At 42.9% G+C, this 19,639-nt stretch overlaps 1 protein-coding gene and 1 long non-coding RNA gene across 3 annotated transcripts; one reads left to right on the top strand and one right to left on the bottom strand.

The window, feature by feature from the left end:
• The first annotated feature begins 183 nt into the window (after nt 1-183).
• Ercc6l (ERCC excision repair 6 like, spindle assembly checkpoint helicase) lies at nt 184-15,989 on the top strand. 2 transcript variants are annotated; one of them, NM_001098674.1, is made up of 2 exons: nt 184-320; nt 12,127-15,989. In NM_001098674.1, the coding sequence occupies exons 1-2, from the start codon at nt 253-255 to the stop codon at nt 15,749-15,751; spliced, it is 3,693 nt and encodes a 1,230-aa protein (NP_001092144.1). In that variant the 5' UTR covers nt 184-252; the 3' UTR covers nt 15,752-15,989. The 2 variants fall into 2 exon arrangements, with proteins under 2 accessions (NP_001092144.1, XP_087456053.1); XM_087599927.1 differs by lacking the exon at nt 184-320 and adding an exon at nt 10,441-11,286 and having other exon boundaries at nt 11,585-15,989.
• On the bottom strand, nt 9,817-10,642 carry LOC147998259 (uncharacterized). Its single transcript, XR_015646993.1, has 2 exons — nt 10,566-10,642; nt 9,817-10,012 (listed from the first exon to the last, which is right to left on the bottom strand). It is a non-coding gene; the product is annotated as an uncharacterized LOC147998259 (long non-coding RNA).
• Nucleotides 15,990-19,639: the final 3,650 nt, after the last annotated feature.

Here is a 19,639-nt window from a genome sequence, read left to right as displayed (position 1 = left end):
GCTCAAAATGAAGGGCCACACTAGCTAAGGTAGCAAGCGAGAGCCAATACTCAACTGCGCAGGCGCAAGACCTTCCTGGGCGGGGCTCAGGAAACAGCGCTCGAGCACCAGATCCGGGATTGGCCAGCCTCGCGGCAGGCGGTTGGTTCTACCGGTCTAGTTCCTACGCCCAGCCTGGGTAAGGCGGGAGCGAGCGAAATTCAAGCGCGACTTGGAGAATCCGGTTTCCTTGGCTTTCTAGTTTCCTGGGCCATGGAGGCTTCCCAAGGTTTAGCGGAAGTGGGGACTTTGAGCCCACAACTGGCTGAGAGTTACCTGAGGTATGCTTGGGTCCCCGGACGGGTCTAGTTTGCAGTCCCTGGCCTGGGGTTTAGGTGGAATGGCTCCCACCTCCCCCTAAGAACTGTTTGTGGATTTGACCAGATTTCTAATTCGGGGAGCTCCTCTGCCCCTACGCGCCAGTCAGATAACTATTAGTCAAATAACTCGAGTATGAACTCTTTAAGAGCCTGAATTTCAATTAACTGATGGAGTCTTTGAGTCTAATTTGCCAACCGTTAGACCTGGGCGAAAAAGAGGAAAAGTAGTCCCCAAGCTGTTAGCAATCGGATAGTGGAAATGGGATCTGTAGAAGAAATACTTTATAGTGTATGATGGATGCTGTAAGATGCTTCATTTCCTGGCCAGAATGTTGGCATTAAAGGGAAGGATGGCCAATTATAATGGTCAGTGAACGAAGGGAAGACATATGCTCTTATAGGAACCGTTAAGCTCTGTGAATGAATATGCTTTTACCAGTTGGCTAAGTTGAGCTTAGCACAATCGTACAGGATCCTGTGCTCTCTTCTGGCTATCACATGTACCTATGTGGTGCACTCACATACATGCAGGCAGAACACCCATGCATATAAAATGAAAACAAATTAATTTTATAAATCTACATAAGATAAGCAAAAGATTTGTAGGCACTTCTCTTAAAAACATACTAATAATGGCAAACAGGCACATGAAAGATTGCTCAGAACCACTCATGTGTAGAGAGAAAAAGAACACATCTATAATAGGGTGTGTGGCATCCTGGGACTGGAGATAAAGAGGGTTGTGAGCCACCATGTGGGTGCTGGGAATTGAACCAGGGTCCTCAGGAAGAACCAGCAGCCAGTGCTCCTAGCTACAGAGTCATCTCTACAGTATGTAGGTTTATGTTGTTGACTTGTAGTTTTGGTTATTTTCTTCGAGACAAGGTTTCTCTATGCCTGGCTGGCCTTGAACTCAGAGATCCGCATGCCACTAACTTTTGCCCAGTTCTGGAATTAAAGGCTAGTGCCATCACCACCAGGCATGGATTTGTTTTTTGAGGCAGGTTCTTACTATGTTAAGCCCAGGCTGCTCTTGAACTCTCTCCATCCTTCTCTCTCAGGCCCCATAGTGATGGAATTACAGGTGTGGAACCCCATGTCCCACTGAATTAAAGATCAGTCAGTGTCGGCAGTAGACAGAGCTGCCAGTATTCTAAGGAGCTTTCCCTCCTCTTAGATAAAAATGAGAAAAGAATTTCCAGATAAACCAGAGTGAAGCAGAGTTAGTGAGTCTATAAATATTTAAACCTGGAGTCGTGTAAGAAAAGGACAGTTGACTCTCAGGTGTCTTCACAATGCCCATCTGTATAAAACAAGTCTGTGGATTTCCAAGTTTAATATCTCAATGGTTTAAAGATTCAATCAAGCTTAAAATGTAGTTAAATTAAAACATAAATGAGCTGGTTTACTTGTTTTTCTTAAAGAACGTTCCTTTACAATTGAGATTCTAAGGTGGTTTATTGTTTAGGTTTAGGATGAGAAGAGTGCTAATTCAGTCAAAGTCAAGTTCGTACAACTTCTGGCCTGGAATAAGCACTGTTTGCTGTTGTTAACATTCTTGTTTGAAATGTCCTTGGAGAAACACATTCCTTGTACAGAGTTTGGCTTGGTCAATGTGTTGAAGTTTTTGGTGCTCTATCAGCAGGACAGGCAAAGTAGACATCTGAACACGAACTCATCCGATTTGCAGATATTTCCCCCAATTATATAAGTTGCCTTTGATCTCTTTAAATTTTGTTCTGTTTTCCCCACACACACATCAGAGTATCATGTGTGTACTCGTGTGTGACCTTGAGCTCATACTTGGTCAGAGGTCAAAGGAGAACTGGCTAGAGTTGGTTTTCTCCTACAGTATAGGCCCCTGGGATTGGACTCAGGTTGTTTGACGCACTAGCATGGTATGCTGCCCCAATTTAAATTTCTCCATGTAATTACTTATGTCACAGAGTAGACGTGAATGCCCTGGAGTAAATGTGGAGGCCAGGGAAGAATCCTGTTAGTTTTCTCCTTCCCATGTAAGTCAGTTTCGGGGATTGAACTCAAATCTTCATGCAGGGCTACAAGCCTCTTTACCCACTTGAGCCATCTCGCCAGCCTGCCTTTTCTCTGTAAGCCATTTTTTTTTCTTTTCTTTTTTTTCGGAGTTGGGGACCGAACCCAGGGCCTTGCGCTTGCTAGGCAAGCGCTCTACCACTGAGCTAAATCCCCAACCCCTTCTGTAAGCCATTTTATTGTGTAAGATGACTTCTTACTGGGTTAAGTTATTTGACGCACAGATTTTATTTTTGCCATCATTTATTTTACTCATAAAATAGCCTGGTTTCCTAAAGTAGTACGAACAGCTTATTTGTCAGGATGGAGGGCCAAGGCCATAGGGGCCACTAGATACTCAGTGCCACTGAGTACAAGGAGGACAGCCCCGCACAGGCTTCTTGCAAATGTGAGCCAAACTAGGAAAGAAAGAGCTTTTTGCCAGACATAGTGGTGCATGCTGTTAATCCCAGCACTCAGGAGGCAGAGGCTTCATTTAGTAATTGTAAATTCCTAAATGAATTTAAGAGAAAAATTTAAGGTAGTATAAAATAATAGAATTAAAGGTTACAAATATTCAGTTTTTATGTGTTTTTGAGACAGAGGGTTTTATTATCTAGACCAGGCTAACCCAGAACTTATGGGTGGTCCTGTTACTTCATCCTGAGTTCTGGGAAGTTCTGGGATTGCAGGTGTGTGCCAGCATATCCAACAAGCATTTGAGTTATGTTTTGTTTTTAGGACAGAAAGGGTTTATTTTAGCTTACTTTGCCAGATTACAGTTCATTACTATGGGAAAGTCACATCCCAGGGACCTGAGACAGGTAGCCACATCATATCCACAGTCAAGGGCAGAGAGAAATGAATGCACATATGCTTTTGAGATCCCCCCTACCCTCACCAGCTGCAAATTCCTTTCATTCTCATGACCATCTGGTCATCTCCCCTGTCTCTCCCTACACCTGACTCCCCCTCAAGTTTTTTTCCTAAAATTAAATATTCAGTAAATAAAATGTAAATATTATTCCAGGCCTAACAATAGCAGAATTTCACTTATAAAAGAGGTGTAGTTTAGTATATTAACCTTTTTATGTATAAGGATGTTTTGCCTATGTGTGTTCATGTATACATGCACCCAAAGTCAATGTCCTCTGCAATAGTAGCACGTGCTCTCTACCATTAAGCAACCTCTCCATCCACTTAAAGGTTTTCTCTATAAATGTGTTAGTGTCTGTGTGTATATCATGTGTGAGTACAGGCATACACATTATAGTGGCATGGGTGTGGAGGTCAAAGGACAACTCTTGGCTTTTGAGAGTCTCTTAGTGTATCCTAGGCTGTCATGAAACTAGAGGTCCTTGTATGTCAGCCTCCTGGATACCGGGAGCATAGACATGTATTACCATGCCGCATTTAGTTTTACTTCTTCTGGATAGAAATTCTGTTCTTTTCTCCTACAAATATGTGTGGACAAAAGTGTGTGTGTGTGTGTGTGTGTGTGTGTGTGTGTGTGTGTGTGTGTGTGTGTGTGTGTTTGTGTGTGTGTGTGTGTGTTTGTGTGTGTGTGTGTTTGTGTTTGTGTGTGTGTGTTTGTGTGTGTGTGTTTGTGTGTGTGTGTGTGTGTTTGTGTTTGTGTGTGTGTGTGTGTGTGTGTGTGTGTGTGTACATGAGCATGCCTTATTGATAACGATTTTTAGAAGGAAACAGTAATCTCCATCCTTTATTGATTATGCTGACGATGGAACCTAGGCTTTCTATATGTTAGACAAGTGCCTTCTCCTTGAGCTACATCCTCAACCCTAACTGTATACCCGTTGACAGGAAAATTGTGCAGTAAATATTATTGCATTTATATCCATACATCGGTATACCATCAAGCTGTTAAAGAAGGAGAATATAGCATGAGGTCATCACGTTCTCTTCAGTTTCGGTGTCCATGCAGCTTGTCTCACCAGTACATTGTTCTTTCAGTTTCTTGATCCCCTTTTTTGAGGTTCTCTTATCCTTCCTCTTTGCACAATTAACATAATAGTTGTACCGTATGCCTTGCTACTACCAGTTACTACCATCCTTCCGGTACTGATCATCTTTCGGTGTTGTGGTTTGTGTTTGTTTGTTTTTTTTTTTTAAGATTTATTTATTTATTTTATGTATATAAGTACACTGTAGCTGTCTTCAGACACACCGGAAGAGGGCATCAGATCTTATTACAGATGGTTGTGAGCCACCATGTGGTTGCTGGGATTTGAACTCAGGACCTCTGGAAGAGCAGTCAGTGCTCTTAATCACTGAGCCATCTCTCCAGCCCCCTTGTGTTTGTTTTTATTTTTTTTAAATAAGTACACTGTTCAGACACACCAGAAGAGGGTGTCAGATCTTATTACAGACGGTTGTGAGCCACCATGTTGTTGGTGGGATTTGAACTCAGGACCTCTGGAAGACCAGTCAGTGCTCTTAACCACTGAGCCATCTCTCCAGGCCCTTGTTTTTGTTTCTCAAGACAGGGTTTCTTTGTGTAACATCCCTGGCTGTCTTGGAACTCACTGTACACCAGGCTGGCCTCAAACTCACAGAGATCTGATTACCTCTGCTTCTGAGTGCCTCGAATATAGACATGTGCCACCATGGCTGGCAACAATCCTTCTGTGTTTTGACCAAGGCTTGATCCCACCAAAACTCCGGTGGAGATTTAATTGCCTAAGTAATGATCTTGAGAAGTAATGAGCTGGGTGTCTGGCTCTCTGTCCTCATCTAGAGAATAGATGAGAACACCTCTCAGAAGAGCAAGGTTGCTTCTGTGTTAGTCACTATTGCTGTAGCAGAATAGATGGAGGAAACAGCTTAAGATTTATTTAGGCTCATGAATTTAGAGGTTTTGGTACATGTTCCTTGGGCAAGACAAAGCTTCAGGAGGGATAGCATGGCAGAGGATGCAGGAAGGGGAGGGAATGACCTGAGACAATGTATACCCTTCCTGGTCACATTTGCAGTCACATGCTTCCTCCACCTGAGTCCCATCTTCTAATTCTCACGGCCTCCCAATAACACTATTAGATGACTTCATCAAGAGATTATTAGGTCAGAGTTCTGGATCCAATTTGGGGCTCAAAAGCTGCACCTTTTAACATTACACTGGGACTAATCCTTCGATGCAATTTTTCTTCCTTTTTTTAATTAATTAGGGTTTCTTCTTTCTCTTTTTCATTTATTTGTTTGTTTTTTTTTCTTTTTTTTTTTTTCGGAGCTGGGGACCGAACCCAGGGCCTTGCACTTGGTAGGCAAGCGCTCTACCACTGAGCTAAATCCCCAACCCCTCTTTTTCATTTATTTGTGAGCATGCGTGCATCTGCACACATGAATATGGAAGTCAGAGGACAACTTAATGAGTTGATTCTCTCCACTCACACAATATGGGTTCCAGAAATTGAATTCAAGCTTGAATGTCAGACTTGGTGGCCTGCAGTTTTATTTGGGAGTATGGGTAGTTGTGAGTGTAATGTATGTGCATGTATATGTGCAGATGCCGGCAGCTATGTGCAAATGCATAAAGGCCAAAGGACACTGACTACCCTGCTCTATCACTCGTCATTTCATTTCTTTGACGAAAGATCTTACTGAAATGTATTTATTTTTATTTTATGTGCATTGGTGTTTTGCCAGCATGTATGTCTGTGTGAGGGTTTCAGATCTTAGAGTTACAGACAGTTGTGAACTGCCAGGTGGGTGCTGGAATTTGAACCTGGATTCTCTAGAAGAACAGTGCTTTTAACTGCTGAGCCATCTCTATCCCCCATAGATCATTTGTGATATAAGATGGGTAGAGGGAATTCACATATATGCACATATACTTTCAAGCAATTTCAGCTGTGTTCTTTGAGACATATTTTCTCTTTGTAATAGCACTGGCTGGCTGTTCTGGAACTCATTTTGTAGACCAGACTGGCCTCGAACTCACAGAAGTCCATTTGCCTTTGCTTTCTGAGTGCTGGGATTAAAGTCATGCACCACCACTGCCCAGCTATGGAAACATTCCTTAAACTTCCTTGTTTCTAGGCTGGGTGGTAGTAATGCTGGAATTTGGGTGTGTAGGAGGAAGCAGAGGCAATCAGATCTCTGAGTTCAAGTTCAACCTGGTGTACAAAGTAAGTTCCAGAATAGCCAGGGTTACACAGAGAAACCCTGTCTGGAAAAAAAGGGAAATAACCTCTTTTTACTCAGACTGGTTGTATGCACCTTTAATCCAGCAATTGGGAGGCAGAGGTAGGCAGAACTCTGAGTTCTGGGCTACATATTGAGTTTAAGGCTATCTAGAGCTACATACAGAGACCCTATCTCAAAAGAAAAAAAATTGCCTTCTCAGGTATGTATAGGTTTGTGTCAAGTTGACAGAAACCAACCAATACAGGCTAAAAGTCCTAACTCCTTGAGCTGAATACTTCTAATAGTCTGTGATGATCTGTGTGTATCTGTGTTAGGTGTATAGGTGTGAGGAGTATTAGGTATGGGTGTGTGGGTACATGTATATGAGCGTGCGTGTGCATATGTGTATATAATATGTGTGGGTCAGGGATAGCCCTTGCTGCCATTCTTTGAGCTCTTGTCTACCTTGCTTTTTGTAATAGGATCTCACATGTCATTAGGCTAGGCTGGCAGGCCAGCAAGATTCAGGGATCTTCCTGTCTCTGTGCATTACAAGTGCATGCCACCACTCTCACTCCCACATGGGTACTGAGTAGCAAACTCTGCTCTTCGTGTTTGTGCAGTGTCTCACAAACAGTGTCTTTTTTACTGCTGTGACCAGACACCATGACCAAGGCAACTCTTACAAGGTCCACATTTAATTGGGACTGGCTTACAGGTCCATTATCATCTAGGCAGGAGCACGGCAGCATCCAGGCAGGCATGGTGCAGGCACAGCTGAGAGTTCTACATCTTCATCTGAAGGCTGCTAGCAGAATACTGATATCCAGGCAGCTAGGATGAGTCTTAAAGCCCACACCCACAGTGACACACCTACTCCAACAGGGCCACATCTTCTTAGAGTTCAACACCTACTTCAACAGGGCCACACCTTCTAAGAGTGCCACTCCTTGGGCTGAGCATATTCAAACCATGACATGCAGCAAGCATTGTACTGGCTGAACTGTCCTTAGTTTGTTTGCAACTTTTAAAACATTCTATTTTATATGTGTGTGCCTAAGTATATGTATTTGCACCATGTATGTGCAGGAGTCTTTGGAGGTCACTTCCTACTTTATACATTGGAGACAGAGCCTTTCTAATATAGCCCTTGCTATTCTGGAACTCACTGCATAAACTGTAGTTAAAGATAGAACTGAGCCCATGTTCTCTGCAAGAGAGGTTTCTTATCCACAGAGGCCCCTGTAATGATTTTAATATGAGTTAAATGTACTGTGTGTTGCATAGTTTTATGTTAACTTGATACAAGCTAAAGTCATCTGAGAAAAGGGAACCTCAATTAAGAAAATGTGCCTAGGGGCTGGGGATTTAGCTCAGTGGTAGAGCGCTTACCTAGGAAGCGCAAGGCCCTGGGTTCGGTCCCCAGCTCCGAAAAAAAGAACCAAAAAAAGAAAAAAAAAAAAAGAAAATGTGCCTATAAGATCAGGTTTTAGGTAAGCCGATAGGGCATTTTCTTAATGATTATTGGGGGAGGGCCCAGCCCATTGTGGATGGTACCGCCCTTGTGCTGGTGTCTGGATAGTATAAGAAAGCAAGCTGAGCAAACCACAAGGAGCAAGCCTGTAAGCAGCACTCTTCTATGGCTTCTGCATCAGTCCTTGCCTCTAGGTTCCTGCCCTGTTTTGAGTTCCTGTCCTGACTTCCTTTGATGATGAACAATGATGTAGACATGTAACAAAATAAACCCTTTCCTCCCCAAGTTGCTTTTGGTCTTGATGTTTACAGTAACCCTAACTAAGACACACTTAAGTACACTCATTGGGAATATTGAGGCAAAATAATGGTTCCACCTGGGGCATGGAGTAGGAAATGAACCGTAAGTGAAGCCTGAACTGTATCTTTTCAAGATGTTTTAGTGGTATATATGAATTATATAAAAGTAGCTTTCACAATGAAACTTTCATGTGTTGATATATGTATGTTCAAAACTTTGATGGTATTCATCTCCCCACTACCTATACTTAAAATGATTTGTAGTGCCATCAGTTTTTGAGTTAATAACATGTTTTCTTTCCTCCTCCTCCTCCTCCTCCTCCTCCTCCTCCTCCTCCTCCACCTCCTCCTCCTCCTCCTCTTTTTCCTCCTCTTCCTCCTCTTTCTTTTTTTGAGACAAGTCTCTATGTAGCCCTGGCTGTCCTAGAATTTGCTATGTAGGCCAGGCTGGCCTTAAATTCAGAGATTGGCCTGCTTCTGCCTCCGAAATGCTGGAATTAAAGGTGTGCACTACCACGCTTAAGATTTTCCTCTTAATAATATCTGAGTATCTCTATTGTCCATATATCCTATATAATAGCCTATGGCTTCTGGGGAGAAGCACTAATGTCAATCACCTGGCTACTTTCATTGATCTATGCATTCTTGCATCTCAATGCAGTCAGAATATATGATGTTGAGGTTAGAGCTCTGTGTCTTAACAAACCCCCATTCCAAGAAACTCTAAAAATAGAAAATTGAGAATCATTGTCCTTAATTTTTTGTGGTACTATGGATTGAACCTAGGGCTTTGTGACTAGTAAGCAAGTGTCCTACGATTGAGCTATATCACCAGCCTGAGAATCAATTTTTTAGCCTTTTAAGACAATGATCATGAGAGCAGGCTGGCCTTGAGCTCGTGATCTTTCTACCTACACTGGAATTACAGATGCGAAACGTCACACCTGGCTTTGAAAATGTTTAAGGATGAGTGAGGTCAAGTTAGCTTAGTAAAAGAGGAGAGTGTTCTAGCAAGAGGACGGTGGTGAGAGCCTAGACTTGGAGGTAACAGAGAAGCATAACAGATATAAGGACTTAGAAGGGCCAGGCGTGATGATACATGCTTTTGATCTCAGCACTCAGCTGGCAGAATTAGGCAGGCCTCTGAGGCCTGGCAGGCTGGTCTAATCTACACAGTGAGTTTCAGAATAGCCAGACATACCCAACAAAACAAACTGTATAAGGTAGGATGTGACCAGTAAGACTAAAGGGGTCATAGGCTGCTGGCTATGTCAGAGAGAACTTGTAATACCAGATTAAGCAGCTTAAACTTTGTAGACTATGGGTCCACCAGAGACATTTTTAAGTTAACACCTTTATTGAATGCCTATGCTGGACATTTTGCCTATTGATACTGTACAGTTCAGTGACATTCATTATAGTCACATAATGGTGAATGTGGTGTGTTCCAATAATTGTGCACCTTTCACTATAGCCAATTTTTGGACATTTTCATTAACTTCCAAAGACATTATTTTTTAAAAGCATATAATTTATTTTTATTTTATTTACATTGGTGTTTTGTCTGCATGTATGTCTGTGAGCCCTGGAGCTGGAGTTATAGGTTGTGAGCTGCCATGTGGGTGCTGGGAATCGAACTCATGTCCTCTTACCTCTGAGCCATCTCTTCAGCCCCATAAAGAAATTCTTGGGGACTTATGGACAGGAAACTGGGAAAGGGAATAACATTTGAAATGTAAGTAAAGAAATATATCCTATACAAAAAGAAATTATTAACTGTTTAGTCATTATTCTTCTAGCCTTGGTGGTCTCCATTTCCCTGATAACTAACATGGAGCATCTTTTTTATGTTCTTATCTTTTTTAAAAAATATAATTGTTAGTCCAGAGTAAATATACAAATAATGATTAATGGAATACACAAATATTAATACATGTTTATCCTATGTATTAATCATTATATATAATATATATTATATATATAGTCTCACTGTGTAACTGAGGATCACTCTGAACTCCCTTTATAGAGCAGGCTGGCCTGGAACTCAGGGATCCACCTGCCTTTGCCTCTCCTATGCTGAGATTAACAACATGTGCCACCATACCTGGTTTCACCTACTTTTATACCTTCCCCTGTTCCTTTCCTTTCCCTCTTCTCTTTCTCCATCCCACCTCCCTCCCAATAGATACCTCTTCTTTAGGCTCCATGTTGTTTTGTTGCTTTTCCCTTCTGAGAGACAGAGACAGAGACAGAACTACTTACCATTCTGGGTCAGATTGATCTTGCTGCAAATAAGATGACTTGGGGGCTGAACTATGGAGAAAAAGATTTCATTCTTTTTTTACGGTCAAATAATGCTCAATTGTGTGTGTGTGTTTTCTTTTTTTCGGAGCTGAGGACCGAACCCAGGGCCTTGCGCTTTCTAGGCAAGCGCTCTACCACTGAGCTAAATCCCCAACCCCAATTGTCTGTTTTTTATTATTATTTTATAATTTTTTGTAAAGGTAAGGGTCTTTTCTATGTCTGCCCTGCTCATGAAATAATGACCTGGTATCTTATAAGCTTCTTTCACTATAGCTGGGTGGGGTACTCATCTATTCTAACTATGCTGGCCTGGCCTAATTCCCAGCCACCTGTCCTGTTACTTGCCATCTACGTCTTGTTCTGACTAGGATCAGAAGTCTTCTTTCTCCTCTCCTGCCCCGTTATTGGGTGAATCAGCTCTTTAAAAAAAAGAATTATTTACTTTATGTTATTTTGTCTTTTTTTTTTTTTCGGAGCTGAGGACCAAACTCAGGGCCTTGAGCTTGCTAGGCAAGCACTCTACCACTGAGCTAAATCCCCAACCCCTACTTTATGTATATAAGTACACTGTAGCTGTCTTCAGACACACCAGAAGACGGCATTAGATCCCATTACAGATGGCTATGAGCCACCATGTGGTTGCTGGGACTTGAACTCAGGACCTCTAGAAGAGCAGTCAGTGCTCTTAACCACTGAGTCATCTCTCCAGTCCCAAATCAGCTCTTTATTAACCAATCAGAGGTGATAGAAAACAATGTTTACCGGCTGGAGAGATGGCTCAGCGGTTAAGAGCACTGACTGCTCTTTCAGAGGTCCCCCTCAATTGTATACTTATATTACATTTTATTTATTCACATGTTGCTGAGGAGCCTGGCTGATTCCACAACATGGGTACCATGTATAGCACTGTGATGAACATGGATATGAAGGGGTCTCTATACTAAGCTAACTGATTTTGGTGGGTAAATGCTCCACAGTGATATAATTGGATTATAAAGTGGTTTTGTTCTCATTTTTGAGGATGTCTTCCATAGAGACTTAATAATGTACATTCCCAACAGCAATTGTTTACTTATTGTTACTGTGTGTGATATGTGTGTGCAGAGGTCAGAAGACAGCTCGGGGATTTGCTTGAGGGCATTAGAAACCCAACTTAGTTACAGGGCTGTATGAGCCTCAGCTGGTAAAATGGTTGCCTAGCATGCACGAAGCCCTGAGTTCAATCCCCAGCACCACATAGAAAATTGAGTGCAGCGCATGCTTAAATTTTCCAGCACTCATAACTGGGATTGAGGCCAAAGGATAGTTCAAGAAGTTTAAGGGATACTTGGGACTGCCTTTAAAAAGTCCCAACTACAGCCTGGATTTCAAAATGAACTCCAAAGTTTTCACAGGTCAAATGTTCAGTTTGTTTCTTTTCTTGGGAATTGACTCCAGAGACTCCTTCATGCTAAACAAGTATTCTGTTGAGCTAATTTCTGAGTCCCATGTCACATTATTTTTACCTTCTTTTAAATAGATATTCGCAAGAAGCCAAAGAAGCAGCTAAGAATGGAGATCTGGAAGAAGCACTGAAACTTTTCAATTTGGCAAAGGACATTTTTCCCACCAAGAAGGTGATCAGCAGAATCCAGAAACTACAGGAAGCTTTGGAGCAGTTGGCAGAAGAAGAAGATGATGAATTTACAGATGTGTGCAACTCCGGCTTGCTGCTTTACCGAGAGCTCTATGAGAAACTCTTTGAGCACCAGAAAGAAGGCATCGCTTTTCTCTATAGCCTGTATAAGAATGGAAGAAAAGGGGGCATCTTAGCAGATGATATGGGATTGGGGAAAACTGTTCAGATCATTGCTTTCCTGTCAGGTATGTTTGATGCTTCACTTGTGAATCATGTGCTATTGATCATGCCAACCAATCTCATTAATACATGGGTCAAAGAATTTGCCAAGTGGACTCCAGGAATGAGAGTCAAAACCTTTCATGGCTCTAGCAAGAATGAACGCATTAGAAACCTGACCCGGATTCAACAGAGGAATGGTGTTGTGATCACTACCTACCAAATGTTACTCAATAATTGGCAGCAACTTGCAAGCTTTAATGGACAAGCATTTGTTTGGGACTATGTCATCCTTGATGAAGCCCATAAGATCAAAAGTGCCTCTACCAAGTCAGCAGTATGTGCCCGAGCAGTTCCTGCAAGTAATCGTCTCCTTCTCACAGGAACACCAATCCAGAATAATCTGCAAGAACTGTGGTCCCTGTTTGATTTTGCTTGCCAAGGCTCCTTGTTAGGAACATTAAAAACTTTTAAAATGGAGTATGAAAATCCTATTATTAGGGCAAGAGAGAAGGATGCTACCCCTGGGGAAAAAGCCTTGGGATTTAAGATGTCTGAAAACTTAATGGAAATTATAAAACCCTATTTTCTAAGGAGGACCAAAGAAGAAGTGCACATGAAAAAGGCAGACAAGCCAGAGGTCAGACCTGGTGAAAAGAATTCAGGCGTCGAAGACATTTGTGAGATGCTTTCCCTTACCAGGAAAAATGATTTAATTGTTTGGATACGTCTTGTGCCTTTACAAGAGGAAATTTATAGGAAGTTTGTGTCTTTAGACCACATCAAGGAGTTGTTAATGGAGACACGCTCACCTCTGGCTGAGCTGGGTGTCTTAAAGAAGCTCTGTGACCATCCTAGGCTGCTATCTGCACGAGCTTGTCATTTGCTGAATCTAGGGACTGTCACATTCTCTGCGGAGGATGAAAATGAGCAAGAAGATGCCTCAAATATGGGCAGCATTGATCACTTAAGTGACAATGCACTGATGCAGGAGTCTGGAAAAATGATATTCTTAATGGCCCTGCTAGAGAGGCTTCAAGATGAAGGACATCAGACTCTGGTGTTTTCCCAGTCGAGGCAAATTCTCAACATCATTGAGCGTCTCTTAAAGAACAAGCACTTTAAGACATTGCGAATTGATGGCACAGTTACTCATCTTTGGGAACGAGAAAAAAGAATTCAGTTATTCCAGCAAAATAAAGAATACTCAGTTTTTCTACTTACCACTCAAGTAGGTGGTGTTGGACTGACACTGACTGCAGCATCTAGAGTTGTCATTTTTGACCCTAGCTGGAACCCTGCAACTGATGCTCAAGCTGTGGATAGAGTTTACCGAATTGGACAAAAAGAGAATGTTGTGGTTTATCGGCTAATCACTTGTGGAACTGTAGAGGAAAAGATATATAGAAGACAGGTTTTCAAGGACTCGTTGATCAGACAAACTACTGGTGATAAGAAGAATCCATTCCGCTATTTCACCAAACAGGAGCTAAAGGAGCTCTTCACAGTTGGGGATCTGCTGAACTCTGCAACCCAGATGCAGCTTCAGTGTCTGCATGCTGCTCAGCGGAAATCTGATGAGAAACTCGATGAGCATATCGCCTACCTACACTCGCTGGGCATAGCAGGAATCTCAGACCACGATTTGATGTTCACCTGTGATCTGTCTGTTAAAGAAGAGCTTGACATGCTAGAAGACGCTCAGTACATTCAACACAGAGTTCAGAAAGCTCAGTTCCTTGTTGAATCTGAGTCTCAAAATACAAAGGAAAGACCAAGTGAGGAGAACTGGCTCAAAGCACAGGAATTTCCTTCTCAACAGAGGAAGAAAGGTAACAAACCCCAGCCTCAGCCTTCACGCCTTCTGGCTAATCCTACGCAGGTAGAGGCTATCAGTTCTCAAATGGCCAGTATAAGCATTTATGATCAGTCTACAGAGAGTGAGCCCCAAGAGCTCTCTGAGGCACATGATGTCACTTCACTGCAAGGTGATCAGCACCACTTCGAAAGTACATCTGATGCTGGCACTATCGCTTCTTTACCCCAGGGGGCTGAAAGTATAGGGGGAGTTTGGACTGACTCCTTATTGAGCCCTGCAAAAGGTTTTGCAGCTGACAATGAAGCCGTGCAGAAGAATGAATTACAAGCATCACCTGGGCAAGAGGCCCTGTCAGAGAACCTGGGAAGTTTTCATTATTTACCTAGACAGTCCAGCAAGGCTGATCTTGAGCCAAATTTAGATGTACAGGATAGTGTGGTTTTATATCACCAAAGTCCCACAGCAAATGAAAATCAAAACCTAGAATCAAATGAACCCATGATTGAAATATCTGATGATTTGTCAGCATCCCCGAGTGCACTGCAGGGTGCTCAAGCAATGGAGGCCCAGTTGGAATTGAAAAAGGACCCTTTAGAATCACCACCACAGTATGAGTGTGACTTCAATCTTTTCCTGGAAGACTCTGCAGACACTAGACAAAATCTCTCCAGCAAATTTTTGGAACATGTTGAGAAAGAAAATAGCTTGCAAAGGCCTGCAGGTAACTCCGGGGAAGAGTCAGCACATAATCTCAGTTTGGATTCTTCTAATAAAATTGATGAAGAATCAGAAGTGATTACTGTGAAAACCAAAAACAAAGCTAGAAGGATCCTCTCAGATGATGAAGATGAAGAAGATGCCTTTAAAGATACTTCCACAAATTCATTTAGCGTCTCTCCCTTAACATTCTCATCTGTCAAACACTTTGATGCTTCAACTCCCCAAAATGACAGTAATCCATCTCGAAGGTTCTTCTCACCTAAAATACCTGATGATGTGAACACATCCTTACATCCTAGGAGGTCTCTGGCTTCTAGGAGGTCTCTGATCAATGTGGTTTTAGATGACATGGAAGATATGGAGGAAAGGCTTGATACCAGTAGCGAGGAGGAAAGTGAACCAGAGCTTTCAGAAGACAGCAATGAAGAAGCCGTAGCCTGCACTGAAGAGCAGCGTTCCGGGGCAACACTGGCTTCAGGAAACAAGCACAGCAGCCTGACCGAGTCTGAGCCTACTTCTCCAGCCCCACAAAGCTCTCCCTGTGCCCCTGAACCTTCATCAAGTGACCCTTTGCTTGATCCTCCCCAGGATCCGGCAGTGGAGGCTGCTAATGACTATGAGAGTCTTGTAGCTCGTGGGAAAGAACTGAAAGAGTGTGGGAAGACACAGGAGGCTCTCAACTGCTTAGTTAAAGCACTTGATATAAAAAGTGCAGATCCTGAGGTCATGCGCATGACTCTGAGTTTGTATAAGCAACTTAACACTTGAAAACTTTATAGCCTATTTCTTACATCTAAAATGAAATTGAATATAAATGTTTTGCTCAGTAGTTCTTCCCTTGAATATTTCATTTTTTCCCTTTAGGCATACTTTGCAAACTTTCAGAGGTGTTACTTTTAATTGATATTACCTAAAGTTTTTGTGAAGCTATTGCGGCTATTTTTACTCTGAAAAGGACCATCTTGTCTGTTAGCTCAGTTCTGAAAATTAAAGTGACTTTTCTCAAGTGTTTTTTCCATTCATTTTCTTTCACAAGGTGGTAGGCAGATGTATACAGAAACTCTTTAGTTCCAATAAGCTTGTCACTTAGCATTCCAAATCTAAGATATCCCTATTAATGTGGTGTTTGTGCTTCTGGCCTAGCTACAGACAGTACCAGTACTAGCATTCTTTGGCACTTGTAGCCTGCCCTGGAGTCACTGTACCAACTGGTTAGTCATTCTTCACTCACCCTTGACTGTCTAATTTTCTTCAAACCAGTTATGCTGTGGGGGTTTTTTTTTTTTTTCAGTGTTTTAAGACAAGGTCTCTACAAAGCTCTGACTAGCTGGAACTCACAGAGACCTGCCTCCGTGGAACTGGGATTAAAGGTATATAACACTATGCCTCATTTATACTACTCTTACCACATCCTCTCCTTGGATTGCCAGCTAGTTAAGAATCTGATTCACCTTCAGAAACATACTACATGCTGTCACCAAAGACTTAGTGTTTAGAATGTGCCTACTGGATATTGAGTACATCACACAGGCCTCTTGTTTAATTTTTACCATAACTTTGAGGTGGAGGGTAATGTTTGTTTGAACTGAAACATCTACAATTTTTAGGCCTCAGTTCTACAAAGTCTGCCTTTACAGGGTAGTGTTAAAAGAATTTTCTCCCAGTGGGGAAGGACTAAGCAAGGTCTATCCCTTCTCTAAAGGTCCTAATGACAAACCAAAGTATGATTTACCCTGGAGAACCAATGACTTTATGGGCTTACAGTGAGGAGTTATTGACTGAAGCATGGGTAAGCAAAGTAGTCACACTGGAAAAGTCCACCCAGAGTGGTGATGACTTCCCCTCGGCTGCAAAGATGGAGCCCACTTCCCCCAGTCCTTTCTAGTCTATACACTGCAGCTCCTTCATAAAACCCAGAGGCCATATACAATTAGAGCAGCTGGGAGTATTTTGGTAAGGGTTCAGTGACCCTCCCTGTCCTTCCTGTGAAGGAATGTCACCAAGCCCAGCTGTGATGATCTTTGGCAAGCAGATGCAGCTGGTCTTATAACATGGTGGTTGTTCTGCTCAAAGGATAGTGCTTAATAACACATTACCACAAATTGGGCTTTTATTCCCTTGCAGTTCACAGAACTCCTAAAAACAGTTTGCTACACTTAGTTTATTAAAGAAAGTAAACCTAGGATCTGGGGATAAAAGGGATGATTCGGTGTAGGTTTGAAGGAGGTTGCAGGGAGGTTGCACATCCTCCTGCAACACCAGTACCCCTTCAACTAGGTGCATTAAGCTAACTGGTTCTCAACCTTCCTAACCCTGAGACCCTTTTGTACAGTTGATCATGTTGTAAAGACCCCAACCATAAAATTATTTTATTGTTACTTCATAACTAATTTTGCTACTGTTATGAATTATAAATATGTGTTTTCCAATGGTCTTAGGCAACCCTTGTGAGGTTGAGAACCATTAACCTAAATCTTCTCCAACTCCATTGTTTTATGCAGTGCTAGGGATATTTTTGGACAATTAATGAATTAAGTAAGCATGCTTAAGTGGTTGGCTATTAGCAATTAACCCAAGTTTATAGCCTTGGAGGTTGGGCAGCTCCACCCTAATGGAACCTTGCTTGGTCTTATGGCTACCTGTTTCCATTCCAGAGCTGGGACAGAGAGCAGGGGTGTCTAGTCACCAACCATTTCATCAGCAAACACATTCAGTAGATTTTCGGGGTTTTAGGAGCTATGTGCCAGGAGCCAAGAACAAAGATTAATTTTTCATAGCTCCCTCTATTTAAAGTTTCCAACCCTGCTCCTAAAGGAACCCCCCCTCCCCCAATGATGTGGATTAACTTATTACCCCACTCTTAAGTTCTGTGAATGCAGGGACTCACCTTGTGCACTAGTGTATCCCCACGGTCTAGAATAATTCAATTTAGTTGACAACTGTTCCATAAACATCTGAAAATGAAGACTCACTTAAAGGTTTGCTAAGTACCTATTCCCACCAGGGTCATTAAGTGAGGACAGGAGACTGTCCCTGTTTTAGATGCTCCACACAAACCTTCACAGGTCAAGTGTTCAGAGGAAAACACTTGGGCTTGACCTCTGGGGGCCAGTTCAGCTTGGTACCAATTGGAACTTACCAGTGACTTCACTGAAGGGCCATTCTGGGTTCCCTGATTAGTGATCTCCATGCCTAAGAAAATACTTCTCCAAATATCCAGCTTCTGGCCTCTTGACATGAAGATTTAAGGGGAAAACAAAGGCATTTGCACTCTGGACTCTGGTTCCCATATCACCCACTACGGCCTCACCCTTGCTCCTGCCTAGCCTCACTTAGCACACAGCTCTGCCTTTGCATTCCCCACGGCTCCCAGGGTGCCCTGCAGCTGTTGAAGCTTGTGCATTTTCCAAGAGTGGTGAGGGGTGACTGGTGTGGTGGCACCTCTGCACACTTGTAATCTCAGCACTGTGAGGCGATGTCAGGAGGATGGGATTGGAAGTTCAAGGTCATCCTCTGCTACATAGAAAATTCGAGGCCAGCCTGGGCTATATAAGACCCTGACTCAAAAAATCAGAACAAGTCTCTTCAGGTTCCATATCCCCAGTGCTGGGAGTCACAGCTAAGGTCACGCCCATTGATTCTTGGGTACCTTCCTTATCCCAGGTCACTGTCCCATTCTGGAGATGCTCCCCACTTCCCGACCCCAATCAGTTGCAGATTTCCGTTCATTCTCATGGCCATCTGGTCATCTCTCCTGTCCCTCCCAATACCTGATCCTGAACCCCCCATTCTTCTCCCCATCCCCTCTACCATGTAGTTCCCTCCCTCCATCTGCCTCTTGTAAGTAAGATTCCCCCTTCTAAGTGAGATTCAAGCATCCTCAATTGGGCCTCTTTGTTTAGCTTCTTTGGGTCTCCTTGTTTAGCTTCTTTGGGTCTGTGGAAAATAGTATGGGTATCACCTCCTGTAGCCAGGCAGGAGTCCCATTGGAATGATAGGGACACCAACCCACCCACAAAACTTTCAACCCAAAATTTATCCTATCTAAAAAAAAAAATGAAGGGATTGGGGATGGGCAGAAAATGATGGCCAACCAATAATTGACCCAACTAAAGACCCATCCCATGGGTAAGGACCAATCCCTGACACTATTAATGATATTCTGTTGTGCTTGCAGACAGGAGCCAAAGAACGTACACAGGCTGGACCTAGGCCTCCCAGCACATGTAGCAGATGTGCAGCTCTACCTCCATGTGGGTCCTAAACGACTGGAGCGGGGGCTGTCCCAAAAGCTGTTGCCTGTCCATGGGATATGTTCTAGCTGGGCTGCCTTGTCTGGTCTCAGTGGGAGAGGATGTGCCTAGCCCTGCAGAGACTTGATGTGCCAGGGACAGGGGGTACCCAGGAGGGGCCCCACCCTTTCAGAGGAGAAGGGGAGGGCAGATGGGCGTAGGATTGTGGGATGGGGTGACTGGTGGGGGGCAATGAGTGGGATATAAAGTGAATGAATGAATGAATGAATGAATGAATGAATGAATAAAATGTTAAAAACTTTTAAAAATTGAACAAACTGGGTGGTGACAGTGCAGTCTCCTCCCAGGGACCTAGCCAATGGTTTATGTCATCACATGTTAGCACAGCCACCAGGTGTTCCAG

Source organism: Rattus norvegicus, chromosome X (genome assembly GCF_021556685.1).
Source record: "Rattus norvegicus strain SHRSP/BbbUtx chromosome X, alternate assembly SHRSP_T2T, whole genome shotgun sequence".
Lineage (NCBI taxonomy): Eukaryota > Metazoa > Chordata > Mammalia > Rodentia > Muridae > Rattus > Rattus norvegicus.
Note: the sequence above shows the minus strand (reverse complement) of the source record. Positions and strands in the feature narration are given on the sequence as shown.

Coding starts and splice junctions, on each gene's coding strand:
- Ercc6l (NM_001098674.1), top strand. CDS start 253: ATGGAGGCTTCCCAAGGTTTAGCGGAAGTGGGGACTTTGAGCCCACAA. Junction 321..12,126: donor CTGGCTGAGAGTTACCTGAG/GTATGCTTGGGT, acceptor TCTTTTAAATAG/ATATTCGCAAGAAGCCAAAG.